The following is an 18,788-nucleotide window of genomic DNA, read 5'->3' as shown; positions in this document are numbered from 1 at the left end:
CATACATCTTTAATGCTAATTAACTCCATAACCACTTTATCATATTAAACTGCTCAAGAACATACACACACTCTGACAGATACATAAATACAATATTAGCTCTGTCCATAAAAAATAATTCATTTTTTCTTTTTTGAGACGTACATAAAAATGAGTTCATTTTCATTTTTAAAATTTTTTATCACATGATGGATCCCTTTTTACATTCACAATATAATTAATTATTATTATTAACACTACTTTTTAAATGAGACATCTCCTCTACTTACAATACACTCAACTATTCTTATTAAAATTCGTATTGTCCAAGCGGTAAGGGGTTAATACCTAAGGCCAAAGGTCTTGAATTCGAGTCCCCTGTGGCGCGATCTTTAAAAAAAAATCGTCTTGTCTCCCCTTGTAGAACTTTTTTGTGTGAACAGAGGGAGTATTATATATTGAGTTAATCATGTTTCGTATTTTAAGTGTTTTTTAAAAACTGTTTTCAAAATCCCTCAATTTTAAACTATTTTTAAAAAGTATCTAGTTATATAAAGTTCGACGACTGAACAATAAGTTACCTCGCCTAATAAGTAGATTGATGTTGTTTTTATTGGGTGAGTTGGGAAACAAAATTCCATCTTTCATTATTTCTTCGCTGAATTTTGCATAATGGGATATTTTGAAAAAAAATATTGTGATATTTTTTTTTAAAATAAAAATAAAAATTACGGACGCAAAATATGATTAACCATTCTCAATATATATATACTACTATGTCCTCCCGTGCGATGCATGGACCTTGGTATATTATTTATTTTTAAAATTTTAAATTATGTAAAACTGTCATTATTTATGAGTTAGATTAATTGGTAACAAAAAAATTATGTTAATTTAAATATTATGATTTGATTTAAAATAGTGTATAATAACAGTATTGTCAACTTAATGAGTATTGTATAATAATAATAATAATAATAATAATAATAATAATAATAATAATATAGATTGTAAATCATGGATCTAAGTTAATGATTTTTTGAAAATAATTAAAAAAGAAAAAAGAAAAAAAGAGAGAGAAAATTTGAAGGGAAAAAGTGAAAGGACAGAGAAAATTTAGAGGTAAAATGTTGATGTTTTATACTCCCTAAAAAATTTGTTTAAATTTTCTTTTTGGGCGTTTCAAAAAGTTTGTTCCAATCTACTTATTTTTTATTTTTGTACATAATCTCACTGTTAACTTTATAATTATAACATTTTAAACATTATTTTTGTACATGATCTTACCATTTAATAATTCTTTTTATTAAAATTAGTGCCGTTTCTATTGGGTTAAACTTTTAAGAGACGAAGAGAGTATTATATACGACCTCGCCGTCTCACAAAAACATGAACATTTGTAAGTAGCACGAATTTTAAAAAATGTTAGATAAATTGTATTGTAAGTGGAAAATGAATCCCATTTTATGAAAAGTAAAGAGATTGTAGTGAAATAGTGTACTAAAATAAAAATATTCATTTTTTTGTGAGACGAGCCAAAATGGCAAAATGTTTATATTTTTGTGGGAGGGGGGAGTATATAAATGTGGGTGCGTGTGTGCGTGAGAGAGAGAGAGAGCCCACAGCACATCACATTGCCAACTGATCTGTTAAAGTGTACCTACTCACCCAATCCAACCCCATCCATTAACAACTTGTCTTGCTCACCAACTTGGTCAAATCCATCTCTCTCTTCCCCATTTCTGTTACACACACACATATATATAATATGTATAGATCATATTCTTCATTTCTCACTATAAATGACCATCACTATTTCCATCTCTTTCTTTCATTTCTTCTTAAATCATCATCAAGAAGCGTAGTCCTATAACAAGATCTTCCCTCTCCTTATTCTTCCTAATAATCCCATACTAACAAATTCGAAGAAATTTTTGTTTTTCAAGAAATGGGGCGATCGCCTTGCTGTGAAAAAGCACACACGAACAAGGGTGCTTGGACTAAAGAAGAAGACCAGCGCCTAATCAGCTACATCCGCGCTCACGGCGAGGGCTGCTGGCGTTCCCTTCCTAAATCTGCAGGTACAACCTCTTCATGCATGCTGAATTTCGCATTAATACAAGGTTTCTTTTTTGTCTTTGTTTGTTTTTCTAATTGTAAAGTTGTTTTTCTTTTTGTTTAGGATTATTGAGATGCGGCAAAAGCTGCAGATTGAGATGGATAAACTATCTGAGGCCTGATCTCAAAAGAGGCAATTTCACTGAAGAAGAAGATGAAGTCATTATTAAATTGCACAGCTTGCTTGGAAATAAGTATGCTTCTCTCTCTAGACTGATTGGTGATTGAACAAATTAAGTAGCTATATTTACATGAGATTTAATCTTCATCACATTTTTCCTCTCTTCTTTTTCTCGATGAAATATTGTCTGAATTAAAATTCCGGTCACCATTTAATTTCAAGTGTCGAAAATAAGTAGTGACACTCTTTGAATATGTATACCTGAACTGATCTAACTTCCACATAGGATAAGAATTTTTATTGGGGTTGGAATTCTAAAATATTAAAAATTGATGTATATTTTCTCATCAAGAAAATAATAGTATATAAATATAGTAGGTAGAGCAAATATTTAATGATTGTTATGGCAGATGGTCTTTGATAGCTGGGAGATTGCCGGGAAGAACAGACAATGAAATAAAGAATTATTGGAACACACACATCAAACGCAAGCTTCTGAGGCGCGGCATGGACCCTCACACCCACCGCCAAATCAACAACAGAAGCCCAACTCCGCCGCCACCACCTGAACAAAACAACTCCTCATCAGCTGACAACAGCACCACCACCACGGCGGAGGAGGACGGAGGCCTTGACTTGGATTTGTCTATTGGGATCCGGCCATCTCACCCCAACTACATCAAAACTGCTTCTTTCAACTCGCCGCCGGAGGTGAGAGCTATGTGCGTGTGTTGGCAGTTGGGTTTTGGGAAAGGGCAGTTGTGCATCAATTGCCAATCTTACAATGGATTTATACACTTGCTCACAAATAATTAATTTCCCACAGCTTTAACATACTTTTTACTTCTTTTCTTTTTTTAAATCTTATTTTGGGGTTAAATCAAGTGCATGCCCCTAAGATATCAAAATGCATGCAATTGGTTAAAATTTATGAATCGGGACGGACACAGAAAAAATCCCGGTCAAAGCTATATGTTTTTTATATTTTGAGTATAAAGTTTGGAAAAGATAATTTTATTACGATTTGATTTTACCATGGAAGTTAAAGCATCAATATTATTGGTTCAACTTTTGATTGATTCGTTCATGCTGAACTCATTTACGAATTCTTCCGTCCCAATATAAATGTTCCATAGTTTTGGGACACGAAGATTAAGAAATATGTAAAAAGTAAATAAAGTGAGTTGGTGAAAATTATTTAAATATTAGGTATAGAGAGAAAATATAAAACATTTATATTGGGACGGAGGGAGTACATTGTTTGATTTATCATGTTGACTTATATGAATTAGTTTTGATTTAATTTATATTTCAAAATTATAATAATCGAAATATCATGAAATTACATTAACAATACATCAATTAAAAAAACAACATATAAATTTTAAATAAACATGGAAACAACTATTCCGACCCTAGTGGTCAAAATCGTACTCGAATGTGTTTGATCAAATCGTTTTGAAGCCTTGCGACCGTCCATCTATCTCTAAGAGCTGAATCTCTCGCCAAATAGTATTCGAAACAAGGTGGGATGGGGGCATCAACGGAGCTACGACTAGACGTCCCTTTTGCTGGATCATCATCTCTCCAGTTCACAACACCTTCTCCTTCATGTTCTACAATCATGTTGTGCATGATGATACATTCATCATGATCTCTCTGAAATGCTCTATAAACCAAGGCTCGTTCAACATCCTTTCGAGCCCTTTCTTGCATCTTCTTGAACCTCGCCTTTTTCTCGTTCCTTACCATTTGTGGGCTCTTGACAAGTGTTGGCCTATTAGGGTAGATGCCGTCACACAGGTAGTAGCCCTTATAATAATAGCTGCGGTTTGCTTCAAATAGCACCGACGAAGTCGTTATGTCCAAAACATTGAAAAACAAAGGCGATTGGTTCAACACATTGATATCATTGTTCGAGTCGGCAACGTCAAGATAACCATGCCAAATCCACAAATGGGTAGATGTAACTGCCACAAAAATTAAGGTGGGTTCGCCTTGATAACCTTGTGTAAACGAGCCATGCTACACGGTATACGATGTAACAGACTTGATGTGGCATCCACCTACTGCTAAATGAAGAGACTTGACGTGGCATCCACCTATTGCTAACATGAAGATTTTCTCAACGGAGATAAAAAGAAGAACTTTTTAGGGGAGCTCTCCAACGGTTCTTTCTTCACAGTTTTCTATATATACCCCGTCGTATGTACACAATCAACACCGAAATTTTGTGCAATCGAAATCTACAAGATTTTAAAGCTTGCAAGCTCAAGAACGCATTTCAACAAATTTCCGAAGAAGGAAATAATTTAAAGCATTGAAGATCTCTAAAAATTGTCTAGCTTTTCTATATAGAGATCTCACATACATTTCGTTAGAGATTATACATTTGTTTCTTGTATAACATTTATAGCCTAATCTTCGAGCAAAATTGATCTTATCTGTATTGTAACAATTTGTTCACTCTAGTTGGAAAGACACTTTCAAAACACAGTTCCTAAAGATTGGAAAGTGTAAGAAGGTTTATTGCTGATAACACTCGCTTTTTCATGGTTTTTAATGTTCTTAAGATGTCAATTTTGTAGGAAATTAAGTGTTTAATAGTTGTTTTGAGCTTATATTATTTTATCATGTGAAATATGATACTTGTTCGTACTTTGATGAAATTTATAGAGATTTAGAAGCTGAATTTGGAGATATGGTCTTAATTAAAGGTGTAGATTTGCGATACGAGTTCGTGAGCACAAATGGATCACAAATCGAAGTTCGAACGAGGAGATATGACTGAAACAAAAAAGTCGCGCGCAATAGTGAATAGTGGTGGATAGGATTTGCGGAAATTTGTGAATTTTCAGATTTTATAACTATTTTTGAGTTCTGTACTGTATTTGTTCTGTGTGCCCATAAATAGGTCCTTTTGTTGACCTATTATACACTCTCTCTACAACTCTCTTCACCTCTTTTCATATATTTTTAGTTTTTAGACTTAGAATTTTATAGCTTTCATAGATTAGATTTATTTTCTGCGAGATTGAAGATTCTAGCTGTTCATCCTGAATTATTTTCAGATTTTATCAATTTTTATTTATTTCAATTACTTTCTTTTTGTGACGCTGGGGCAGAAGTAAGGACTAATCGTCGGTGCACAAGGCACGGACAAAGAGCGGTTCCTATAAGTGTTTTGAAGCGAATGGGTACATGAACGAACCGAAACACACCAGAAAGAGAGAAATTACAAGAATATGCAGGTATGCGATTGCATATTCGATGAGAGCTTAAATGATTTGATAGGTGTTACTCATACTAACAAGATGCATTTTCTTTTATGGTGCCCACATGGAAGAAACTCCGAAATTAAACGTGCTTGGCTTGGAGCAATTTCAGGATGATTGACCCCCTGGAAAGTTTCTTGGGAAGCGTGCTAGTGAGGACAAAACACAACATGCTAGAAAAGACTTTGTGTTGGTCTGTGGGGACAACCGTCAAATCTGGAGCTGAGCTGTTACACTTTTCAAATATGTCTTTTAATTTATTTATTTAATTATGTCTAGCGAGTTTTCTTTTCTGATTTTAGGATTTTGCAAATAGGTTATTAAGTTCATGTGACGTGATTGATTTGTTGATACCTTTTTGCTTTTTAGTTTCTAATTTACAATTCCTGGTGCTTATTTCTTGTGGATTATCTGACCAATAATTTGCATGTTTAGCTATTCGGTTTGAGACCTAGCTTAGATAACTATTTAGCGGATTTAGAAATATGTGATATGATTTTAACCTTAAGACCTAGCGGAGATGAATGGATCATAAGGAGCTATTCTTATGTGCTTTTGGGAGTTAGTAGATTTTCTTGAGATCTAGCGGAGATAGAGAATTTATTAATCAACTATCATAAACTGCTCTAGCATCAGGACTAGATTAAACTGGTAATTAGGATTAATAGGTTAATTGAGTGAATTTGATTAATGAATTTACATTTCCTAGGATCAGTCTTTTATTTATCTGATTTCATTTGTCTTGTTTTGAGTTTAGTATGTTTATTCTCCACTATATTTTTCTTTACCTGGTATTGCAGTAGTAGTTATTAGGATTATTTGGAGTATTTTCGTTTATCAGTCCATGTGGATACGATACTCGATTATTATTTATACTACGATTACACCGTGTTAGTTGCGGTATTTTGTTGCTAATAAATTACTGATCAATTGTGAGTAAATTGCTAAGTGTTTTGCAGTTTGAAAGCGGAGAGAGATTAAGGTCATAACCTTGTTGTAACCCGTGAATCGGTCTACGGTTACCTGACTGATCGATTGAATTGCAACCATATAACAAGGAATCCTAACGAAAATGGATTCTCATATTCAATCAGGATCATGGACGTAGGAGCGGCTATCTTCTAACCATATTAAATTGTTTGTGTGTTGTACATTTCAATTTGATTAATTGTTTACTTATCTATCATACATCAACATACTCATTCTACCTTTCTTTCTTTCCAAAGTAAACTTGACTAATGTCCAAAGCTCATTACCATCTTTCAAAGGTTTAGTTTTTAAATGAGTTAACAAAGCACCGAATTACGCACCTGTAATCACGAATTACGCACCTGTAATAAGTTAATAACTCAACTAATAAGCTTTTCACATTTCAGTAGGATTACTAATTGATATAATTCTGATATTGTTTTAACATTTTTCATACAAGAACAATATTTGGATTCAAATAGCTCACAACTAGTGTGCTGATCACGTGTCACCTTAGAAGTTATCAAATATACTAACATTAGATAGAAAAATGGTGTGCTCATTCCCATGCAATACATGCAAACCCCATTTAAAATAGAGAATATGCACTCATATAGCTATATTGAGCAATGAAACTCAATTTTTGGCCATCCATTTGAAAAACACAAGTTATGGTCATTTTTACAATTTTGGTCCAAAATACCCTTCCCCGCACCCTTATCTCCCCTCGCTCACTGCCCCGTTGCTACGTCGCCCAGCGGCTGCGCCTTCTCTCCATCGCTCGCTCTCGCTTACGCCGCGTTGCCCTGCGGCCGCGCCTCTCTCAGCGGCCGCACCCTTTCTCTTGGTACAAATGAGCATAATTGTGCCAAGTGTACCTAATGAATGACACAAGTGTCACGAATTGCTCCATTTGTACCAAGTGTACAATCATTCAATCTTCAGTCACATTTGGCACAAATGGGAATAATTGTGCGAAGTGTATCTAATGCATGACACAATTGACATAAATTTACCTATTTGTACCAACTGTACCATCATAACCCGCGAGCCCAACCCCTGCGCGTAACCCTTACCCGGTCCGCCTAATTAACGACAAAATAGTCATAAAACGTAAAAAATGGCCAAAATTTGTGTTTTTTAGATGAGTGGCCAAATATCAAGTTTCATTGCTCAATATGACTATCTCATAAGTTGACTCTTTAAAATATTAGATGTAAGAGCCGATGAGGCATAGCTCAAGTGGCAAAGCTGAGGCACGCAAAGACTCTCCTTTGTGAGAGGTTTTGGGTTCAATTCCCGCCTGCGTGCGGGTAGTTTTCCCACTTTTGTGTGGGTAGTGTTCCCACCTTTGTGTGGGTAGTGGTTCCGCCTGCGTGCGGTTGTTTTTCCACCTTTATTAGATTATTAGATACCCTCTTGTAATTCTAAAAAAAAAACATCTTTTAATAAAAATATTAGGAGTAAGACAGATTTGTAAAGATGGCAATGACATTCAAATCTATAATTTTTTACCTTAAAAATACTCACTTTATCACTAGCTCGATCCAAATTGATCAATTTATCTATTTTATAATTACTTTATGTATTTCCTTTATTCCGAGGAAAAAGTGACTTATAAGGGTGCATTTACTTTAATAGAAAATGAGAGAAAATATATATTTTCACCATTTTTTTCAGCATTTTCACATGTTTATTATGATAGAAAATTTTCTTCGGACATGATGAAATATTTTATTGGACAGCTTCTTTTCACTCATTTAATTTTCTTTGCAATGTTGGATAATATTATCTTTTGGTAATGGTGTGAAAATATTTTTCAACATTTTCTCATCTTTTCATCTCTAGTATATGATAATATATATATATATATATATATATATATATATATATATATAATATTTTAATTTTCATTTTCTTTATCCATCACTTTTCAATAAAAAATTTACAACCAAAATAAATGCACCCTAAGAAATAAACAAAATGAACTAAGTGCGAAGGTTAGTATTGCTATAATCTATCGGCTTTTAGGGCCTTTGGGACCATTTATTCCTTAAATTGTAGTCTTAATTTATATAACATCATATGTGTTACACTAGTATTTAAAAGACCCAAAATAGACCTAGCTAGCAAAATCCTACCTTCAAATTTCAATATTTTGGGTTTTTCTTTTGTGTTTGATCGTTTAAAAGAAATGTAGAAAAATTGATATTTTAATTTGATGTGAGAACAAAAAACAATAAAATTAGAAATTAGGCTCGCTAATTAATTACCAGATCGTAAATGCATTATAATGAAAACATGTTAGGTAACTACTCGAATAAGAAAATACGTAGTCAACTATAATGTTAAAGTTTTAAGTAAGTTGGTAGCAATAATTAACTTTGATTTATGGTAATGGTCTTGGTGCACTTAACACGTAAGAGGCAATAATTACTATTTTTCTAGTGTATACGGTTCATCAAATCAAATAGCTTATGTTTTAAATTGTTATAAGGTCTATAGAGATAAATTTATATTAATGATTAATTACGACCGGCATTAATTTTTTTGACGCAAGAAATTAGAGGGAGATGATTATAATCTACCTATATTTAAATGATCAAAAGTCAATGGAAATAATTATATATACTATCAACATTATATCGAGGTTTTCAGATTCTATGACATAATATTGCTTCCAACTTTGAACTTCCATGTTCGTTTAATTATGAAATCAATAAATTAAATTTTCTTCTGCGACTAAAGTTCCCGTTTATAAGTAAGTGATCTGATCTCATTATTTTACAAATTTGTTTTATTATTACATGTACATATATAAAAGTAAGTAAGTAATCTGATCTCATTATTTTACAATTACATGTACGTATATAAAAGTATATGAGCGTCATTCTATACAATATGGCACTCCCTCCGTTCATAAAAAATATGACACTTTTGGTGGGCACAAGTTCTAAGAAAATTGATGGTGATTTTTATGTAGTGGAGTCCCACCAAAATTTGAAATGAGTGGTTGAGATTGAACTAATATTGATTTTATTTTTTTTGTAAATAAGGGCTGTTTGTGAAAATAAAAGATAAGAAAAAATGGGTGGGGTAATGTCTTAAAATGGAAAATGCCATATTTCTCGTGAACACCAAAAATGACAAAAGTGTCATACTTTTCGTGGACGGAGGGAATATAAAGTAGTAAAATTAGATTGTAATTCCAAAGCGATATAGATAATTAATGAAGAATTTCTTGTGGTACATGCATGTTTAGTTTATTTGAATATTGTATTAGTACTCTCCGTCCAAGAAATATCTTTTTATATATTTTTTCACTTTCATTTGTTCACATAACATCTTCTTAATTCATTTTTGAAAATAATTTCACTATTTTTTATTTATTTACACGCATTGTCACTAATGGACCCACAACTTTTGAAAATAATATCTTGAAACTCGATTTTGAGAAAGCTTATGATTCTGTAGATTGGGGATACCTGTTGTACATGATGAAACTGTTGGGATTCGATGATAAATGGTGTTCTTGGGTGAAAGAATGCATCACGACAGCCTCAACTTCAATATTAGTTAATGGAAGCCCGAGTGGTGAATTCAAACTACAAAAGGGCCTGCGTCAAGGAGATCCACTTTCTCCATTTCTCTTTCTAATTGCGGCTGAAGGATTAAGCTTGATAGCAGACAAAGCAAGAGAAGAAGAAGGTTTTTTCTCAGGAGTCAAGGTGGGCAAAAACGAAGTGGAGATTTCTCTTCTCCAATTCGCTGATGATACTCTTCTATTTGGAAAAGCAGCTAAATCAAATATCCAAAGCATGAAAGGAATAATTCGAAGATTCGTATTAATTTCTGGTTTGAAAGTTAACTTTCGAAAAAGCACTTTGGTGGGGCATAATGTTCGAGAGGATGACTTAAAGGAGTTTGTGATGGAGCTGAACTGTAAGATAGGTTATGTGCCTTTTAAATATCTCGACGTTCCCATAGGTGCAAATCCTAGAAAAGAAGCTATGTGGCAGCCTGTTCTTGAAACCATTCGCAAAAGATTGAATCGGTGGAAGAACAAACACCTCTCTTTTGGTGGAAGAATTGTTCTTTTAAAGTCCGTGCTGTCAAATCTACCTACATACTTCCTTTCTCTTTTTCGTGCTCCTTGTAGAGTGATCAAAAAAATTATTGAACTCCAAAGAGATTTTCTCTGGGGTAGAGAGTTGGGGGGAAGGAAAAGAATTGCATGGGTGGCTTGGGAAAAAATCTGTAGAACTAAAGATTATGGGGGCTTAGGTGTTCGACGAGTTGATTGGTTCAATAAGGCTCTGTTGGGAAAGTGGGGGTGGAAGTTGAGGGTAGAAAAAGACTCGATATGGTGTAAGGTCTTAATCTCAAAATATGGGAGAAATGAAGGGAACCTGAGGAGTAGAGAGAACCTAGAAAATTGGGAGATAAGAAGAGGTTCGGTTTGGTGGAGGGATTTCTGCAAGCATGTATTGGCAGCTGATTGGTATAATGAAAATCTCATAAAGAAAGTAGGGGAAGGGGATAAGACCAGCTTCTGGTGAGATAAATGGGTAGGTGATGATAGTCTTGCTACTGCATTTCAAAGATTGTTTAATATTGCTTTAGACAAAGAAGTTATCCTCAAAGATAAAGGTGTTTGGACAGGAAACACTTGGTAATGGAAATGGAGTTGGAGAATGGATTTTTTTGAATGGGAAAAAAAAAATATGTTCTCATGTTTACTTTCTCTTATCAACAAGTTTAAGCCAACTCAAGATAAGGCGGATGATTGGAAGTGGAATGCTGAAAGTAACGAACTTTACTCCTCGAAATCAGCTTATAAGGAGATTGAGAAGAAAGCACACCAAAAAAGCATTTCACAAGATGTTTTGAGGAAGATATGGTGCAAATTGGCCCCATTTAAAGCTGTTGCATTTAGTTGAAAACTCCTACTAAACAGGCTACCAACCCAACAAAACCTTTTTAAAAGATGAGTGTTGCAATCATTGGAGGATGACAGGTGCGTTTTCTGTTTGGTACAATGTGAAAGTGTGGAGCACCTTTTCTTCTCTTGTTCGTTTGCATACAAGATCTGGTCGTCTTGCTATAGTTGGTTCGGACTCAGTTATGTCGGACATATTGATCCAATTTGTCACTTTAAGCAGCACATGGGGTTTTGCAAGGCATAAACATTCATCTGAGTGGTGGAAAGCTCTATGGATATGTATTGTGTGGAATTTGTGGAATCATCGAAATGGGGTGGTGTTCAAGAACTTGCCAAGTTGTTGTGTGGACTTAGTCGAGTTGATTAAAGTGAGATTTTGGTTTTGGTTGTCTAATCTTTCGCCCATTGTCTCTTGTTATAGTTTGAGAAATTGGTTGTGTGATCCGTCTGTGTGTCTTAAGTTGTGATTTTGGCGTCTGAGCTGTATACTCTGAATTTTGTACCTCGTTTTTGGGTTGCACCCCTTGTGCGTTTATTTTAATTTGATTTCACTTACCAAAAAAAACTATTAAGTACCCCTTTAATTTTAATTTGTGGGTCATATCTGTTGACCAAATGGCACAATTTTTCTTAAAATTCGTGTCATTTTCCATTAGGATATTTTATGGATGAAGAGAGTATTTTATGTTAAGAAATGAATAATATTACAATTATTGTTGCATATAAGTTAATTTTAATCTAAACATATATAATTAGAATGTGAATATGAATATTGTCTGATGGATCATGAAAGTTAATTTTAATCTAAACATAGATAATTAGAACGTGAATATGAATATTGTCTGATGGATCATGACATGTCAGATAGTCCAATTAATATAAATTTTTATATTTTCACTCTTTAAATGAAATTTTGTTTTCCTCTTAAAAAGGATTGTATATAGAAAAAAAACCAATGTTAGTTCTTCAAAGGAATATTATATTCCACACGAAATGAAATTTAAAATGAAAAAAAGAAAAGAAAAAAGAATCAGTGCTTGTTTAATGATGTTTCAATATATTAGAATCAGAATATATTGACCTTAGTATCAAATCTACTTTTGCAATAAAATCATATATATGTTGACAGCTTTTGACCCACCAAAATCTGATCCAATGCAAAAATCATAATCTTGACTTTCATTTTGAGGGGTTCATGAATTTGACGGGGTTAGGTACAAATATTTTCCAACCAATACTTATCAAGAATATAAAATGGTCACTTTGTTTTAGTTATATGTGTGTTTGGTGTATGTCCAAGGAATACCGAATATTATCCAAGTCTAAATATTCTTTTTTTAATTAAAAAAAACTCAAATATCAGCTTTTTGTGATTTTAAAGCTTAATGGCTTATCCCTTCTACCGCAATATGTTTGTTGATTTTTATTACAAACTTCATTTATAAAGTCTTACATTTGATAATATGGAAAGTCTCATTTTCGCATAAAATCTCATTCATATATAAAAAAGTCTTTTATTTAATTATTACTATTATAAATTTTATTTATAAAATAAAAGATAAACTATAAATAAAATACAAAAAGAGTTTCCAACAATACTTTTATGTTTTTCTATGAAAATTATTCATATATATATATATGTTGTTCTATGCGACTGATTTCATATATATGAGATCCATAGCATTGAAGTCCAATCAAATTAAAGAAAAAAAATGCAAATATATATAACTATTAGTTGAACTTGCTTTAATGAGGTGACTTGGAATTGGTGGAATGTGAATGAAAAGTTAAATATTCGTTCGAATTAGGTTGAAACGATTTACATATATATATATATATAGGGTTGCATTCTATGGAAAAACAATATTAGATGGAGAATGGAGTCGCAATCTGGTTCGTCAGATCAATCTTGATCAAAGGCTGAGATTAGAAGTTAATATAATTAAAATTGGTAAGATTCATAATATCCCTTAATTTACTCCCTTCTCTCTCCTCTCTCCTCTCTCCTCTCTCTATCTCCCGTCACCTCTCACCTCTCTCTCTCTCTCTTAAAATCAAAATACATAATTAATTAAGTTCATGAAACTGGTGTTGAAGTTCGTAAAATTGTATTTGCAAGTTCATAAAACTATATCTGCAAGTTCAATCCTACTCTCCCATCTACCTCTTTCTCTCTCACGATTTTTCTCCATTAAACACCAGAAAACTTCAACACCATTCAAGACAAGTTCAACACAAGTTCAGAAGTTCAATACCACAAATTCAAAAGTTCACAGAATTATACATATAAGTTCAATAAAATTATTTACGAAATCCGCCGCCCCCTTCCTCTTCTCCGACGAATGTTCAATGCACGGAGAAGGGGGCGGCGGCCGGAGTTCAGAAGGCGGCGGTGGTGGCTGAACTTGAGGGCGTTCGAAGGCGGCGGTGGCTGAACTTGAGGGCGTTCGAAGGCGGCGGTGGCTTAGAACTTGGGCGGAGCCGAGGAAGGAGGCAGCGCCACCTTTTGTGTGTGTTCTCTGTGTGTGTGTGTGTGTGTGTGTGTTCTGTGTGAGAGACGAGAGAGAGAGGGAAAAAGGGACGGGAGAGAGAGAGATGAGAGAGGAGAGAGGGAAGTGGGAAAAAGTGACGGAAGAGAGAGAGATGAGAGAGGAGAGAGTGAAGTGAGTAATTTAAGGGATACTATAATCTTACCAATTTTATTTTCAAAAATTATTATATTAATTATATTAGCTTTTAATCTCAGCCCTTGATTAAAATCGATCTAACGAACGAGATTATGACTCTAGACTTTGCAAATATTTATGTTCTTGTTGAACTCTCCCCTATATATATATATATATATATATATATATATATATATATATATACCACAACTAGGGTGGTCTAATTGGTTATTGGGTTTTGGATAATCCGTTAATCGAATCGAAATTCTCCAATTTTGGTATTCAATAACCAAATTTTTTGGTTATCGGTTTGGTTTCGGGTATCATTTTTAGAAAAATTTCGGGTATCGGTAAACCCAATAATCGAAACAGGTTAACCGAAATAACCGAAAATTATTTAATAAATTATTTATATACTCCTTCCGTCCCAATAATCTTGTCCCACTTTCCTTTTTGGTTTGTCCCCATAATCTTGTCCCATTTCATTTTTAGGCAAATTTTAGGAACTAATTAATTTCTAATTAAACACTATCCTAATTAATCTCCCCCCTAAACCCTAATTTATCTCTCTCTCTCTCTCTCTCTCCACACTCTCTTGCCTCCCTCTTTTCTCTACCTTTCGACACCATTCGACTAGTGGTGCCGCCGGTTCAGGAACCGCTGATTTCGGGCCCGAACCGGCGGTTCAGGGTCGAGAATGGCGTGAACCTGAACCGGCCCGGATGAAATGTAACGGGCCGATTTTCTGACCCTGAACCGGCGGTTTCGGGCTGGGCCGGAAACTGGCGGTTCCCGGGCGGAAAACCGGCGGTTTCGGGCTTTTTTCCTTTTGTTTCAATTTTTTTTGTATTTTATTAAGAAATTAAATGATTTGTGATGAAATTTCAAAATTTTAATTCAACTTAAATCTTAAAATATAAAATATAAAGAGTAAAATTTTGGAATAGCCAAAATGGATCATAAAACACAAATTATGGCCACTCATTGAAAAAACATAAATTTTGGCCATTTTTATAGCTTTGGGACGTTTTTGCCCTTAATTGGGCGGACTGGGTAGGGTCAGGAGCGCGGGTCGCATGCCGGGTAGGATCAGGCATGCGGGTCGGGTTAGGCACTTATGGCACTATTAGTGCCATAAGTGCCAACGAAATTTTTTTTTACTTCCCCTGCCCTGTCTACCCCCAGACCCCCGACCCCACCCACCCCTAAGCCAAAAACAAATTTTTTTTTACTCCCCCTAGATAAAAATAAATCAAATTTTACTTTTGTTATTTTATTTTATGGCACTAATAGTGTCATAAGTGCCAACGAAAATCCAAAATAAATAAAGTAAAATGGTCTTTTTAGCACTTATGGCACTATTAGTGCCATAAGTGTCAAACATGCAGAACAAATATAGAAACAACAACATCATCTAAACCCTAAATGGAATATCTAAACCCTAGGGGAAGTGCTTAAAAAGTTCCTTTTGGCTCGGGGGTGGGTGGGGTCGGGGGTCTGGGGGGTAGACAGGGCAGGGGGAGTAAAAAAAAATTTCGTTGGCACTTATGGCACTAATAGTGTCATAAGTGCCTAACCCGACCCGCGTGCCTGATCCTACCCGGCACGCGACCCGCGCTCCTGACCCTACCCAGTCCGCCCAATTAGGGGTATATTAGGCATATTGCCTAATTAATGGCCATAATTTGTGTTTTTTCAATTAGTGGCCAAATATTGTGTTTGCATGTTCAATGTGGCCATTTGACACCATTATTTCAAATATAAAATATAAATGACTTGTGTTGAAAATTTAATGATTGTGATGAAATTAAATGATTTATGTCATATTTTTTTCCTTTTATGAAATTAAATGATTTATGTCATATTTTTAAATTAAATGACTTGTGTTGAAAATTTATATTTTATGAAATTAAATGATTGTGAATTTGTGATGAAATTTCAAAATTTTAATTCAACTTAAAATATAAAATATAAACATGTGTTGAAATCGAAAATATAAACATGTAATAGTTTTTATGTCATATTTTTAAATTAAATGACTTGTGTTGAAAATTTATATTTTATGAAATTAAATGATTTGTGATAAAATTTCAAAATTTTAATTCAACTTACAATATAAAATATAAACATGTGTTGAAATCGAAAATATAAACATGTAATATTTTCTATGCCATATTTTTAAATTAAATGACTTGTGTTGAAATTTTATATTTTATGAAATTAAATGACTTGTGTTGAAAATTGAAATACAATAAAAGAAAAGTAATTCTATCACATTGACAATCAAAATAATGTATAAAAATTGTGTGGGGAAAAAGTATAATTATAATTTTGAAAATTTTAAAAAAATAAAAAAAGAAAACAATTTGAATTTTGAACTAAAGGGAAGGGCCGGTCAAGCCCTAGGCCTAGCCCATGCGCCTGCCGCTAGCCCTGCCCCCTGCCGCCTGCTGCGCCCCCTGGCCCCCCTGCTCTTCACGGCTCCCGCGTCGGGCCCAGCGATTTCGGGCCGAACTGGCGGGCCGAACCGGCGGTTCAGGGTTGCCAACCCTTTGAACCTTAACCGGCCCGGATGAACTGGCGGTTCGGCCCTGAACCGGCCCGGTGGTCAACGGTCCGGGCCGGAACCGTTGACCACCGGGCCGGTTCATGGTCGAACCGCCGGTTCGGTCGGCCCTTGGCAACACTACCTTCGACGCCCTCCCACCTCCATCCCTCTGTCCTCTCGCCACCCTGCAGCTCTCCCACCTCCGCCCTCTAGCCGCCTCTGCCGCCTTCCCACTGGCCACCTCCGCCCTCCCACCTCCGCCCTGTCGCCTTTTGCCGCCTCCGCTGCTAACCTTCGCCGCCCTTCCACCTCCGTCCTCTCACCTCTGCCGCCCTCCCATCTCCATCCCTCTGGCCTCCGCCGTGAAGGGTTGTATACTGAAAGCAAGACTTTATGCTTGTATACATTGATTCCTTTGTTCACTGTGATTCTTCTATCTGAAATATTGTTATTGCATAATCCTATTATAGTCCAATTTATCTCATACTATAGATTATATGGTGTGTTGTAGATCACAGAAGATCATATAATTGGAAAAAGTTGAGATATAAATTGAGTTCACAATCGAGGCAACTATGGGCGAGTTGCTGGTTTAGATTGTAGCATAAATGGATAAATAGTTTGTCTTGGCTATTTATTTATGCTAGTACCTTCGTGTATTGAACAGGATCACAGTGAGATGAATTCTTATATTCTGACTAATTAAGAATCAAGGTCTCGGTGACTTAAATAGTCTTAACCTTAGTTGGATTAATCGGTGTGAATAATAGATTGACTATTGCTTTGATTTATCATGGGTGAGAGTTCTCTTGAAGCTCAATATACTCGATACTTTGGGTGATAGCAATTATTATTTGACATGCGATTATATTGCAATAAGGAACCGTGTCCTGCTAATAACAGGATGATAATATCCTCTCGAGGAACTTAATAAGTTTATCGTATTAAACCCTGCAGGTGGAATTAGTTCTGATACGATGATAAGTTTAATTGGTAGCACTCGAGATGTCGTTTATAATTAAACGACTAATTAATTAATTAATTGATCGTCACAGAAATTAATTAATTAATGGATATTGGATATCTTAAACACGGAGATTAATTAAGTCTAATACTAACCCCGACTCACCTAAAGAATAAAGAGGTAATTCAGTATTAATTTTCTAGTGGAATAAATTAATACTTGTGTCTCGATTTTATTCTGGGCTGAATAGGAAAATCGAGCACTGGGAGGCCAAACTTTATTCAAGCTAGTAGATCCCCGCTTGGCCCAATAAAGGTTCAACTCCTTAAGTGGCGTCCTCTCCTCTCTTAAGCCTTTGGGCTTGGTTTGATTTAATTATGTTTTGGGCTTATTATTTAGGTATGTCTAATACCTAGTATAAGTAATAAGACAACCCTAAAACCTAATTAATTAATCACACACGTGAGAGCAAGATTGTGAGAGTGAGAAGACGCCAACTTTGAGGGAGAGGGCTTGAAGCACGTTGCCACCCAACGTCGAGCTCTACCGTGGGAACAAGTTGAAAGATCAACACTGGAGTATTTGATCGTCGAATTTGCAAGTAAGTTTCGAACCCTTGCAATAGGCACTTGTGATTTTTGTATGTACTTGTTTGGCATCCGGAGTGGGTCACGGGCAAATGGATCATACGTCAAACTATGGTTCCTTCACGCCACCCTCCCACCTCCGCCCTCTCGCCTCTGCCGCCCTCCATTCTCCATCCCTCTGGCCTCCACCGCTCTCCCACCTCCATCCATCTCGCTTCCGCCGCTCTCGTCTTCTCTTTCCTCTGTTTTTTTCCTTCTTCTTCTTCTTTTCCCAGAAATTAGGGCTCGCCTAATTTGCGGGTTGTGATGTCCGCAGCTCAGCCCCACTGATTTGTGAAGGATTTGTGGATAATTGTGGCTGAATTTCTGTTTGTTCGTTTAGGGGGTTGGGCTAAAGATTTGATTTTTATTCTTGTTGTTCTTTTGCTTGATTATGTTCACTGTTCCGGCGGCTCCCCAGATTTTAAGAGCGGCGACAGTAGGAATTTGCAGAAGGAATTATTGAAATTTGTTGAGGAGGATGAAGATTTTGTTGAAATTTCTTGTTGAAATCTGCAAAATTTTGTTGCATTTTTAGTTGTTGCATTTTCTGTTCTTGCCGTTAATTTTGTTGTTGAAA

The 18,788-nt window shown here is 35.1% G+C and overlaps 1 protein-coding gene across 1 annotated transcript; it reads left to right on the top strand.

The window, feature by feature from the left end:
• The first annotated feature begins 1,602 nt into the window (after positions 1–1,602).
• Positions 1,603–3,251, top strand: LOC131010205 (myb-related protein 330). Its single transcript, XM_057937621.1, has 3 exons — positions 1,603–2,060; positions 2,162–2,291; positions 2,629–3,251. Exons 1-3 carry the CDS (start codon positions 1,928–1,930, stop codon positions 3,032–3,034), a joined length of 669 nt encoding a protein of 222 aa, XP_057793604.1. The 5' UTR covers positions 1,603–1,927; the 3' UTR covers positions 3,035–3,251.
• The last annotated feature ends 15,537 nt before the right edge of the window (positions 3,252–18,788 follow it).

Source organism: Salvia miltiorrhiza, chromosome 2, assembly GCF_028751815.1.
Source record: "Salvia miltiorrhiza cultivar Shanhuang (shh) chromosome 2, IMPLAD_Smil_shh, whole genome shotgun sequence".
Taxonomy (NCBI): Eukaryota; Viridiplantae; Streptophyta; class Magnoliopsida; order Lamiales; family Lamiaceae; genus Salvia; species Salvia miltiorrhiza.
This window is presented reverse-complemented; position numbering and strand designations above follow the sequence as displayed.

Coding starts and splice junctions, on each gene's coding strand:
- LOC131010205 (XM_057937621.1), top strand. CDS start 1,928: ATGGGGCGATCGCCTTGCTGTGAAAAAGCACACACGAACAAGGGTGCT. Junction 2,061..2,161: donor TTCCCTTCCTAAATCTGCAG/GTACAACCTCTT, acceptor CTTTTTGTTTAG/GATTATTGAGATGCGGCAAA. Junction 2,292..2,628: donor CACAGCTTGCTTGGAAATAA/GTATGCTTCTCT, acceptor TTGTTATGGCAG/ATGGTCTTTGATAGCTGGGA.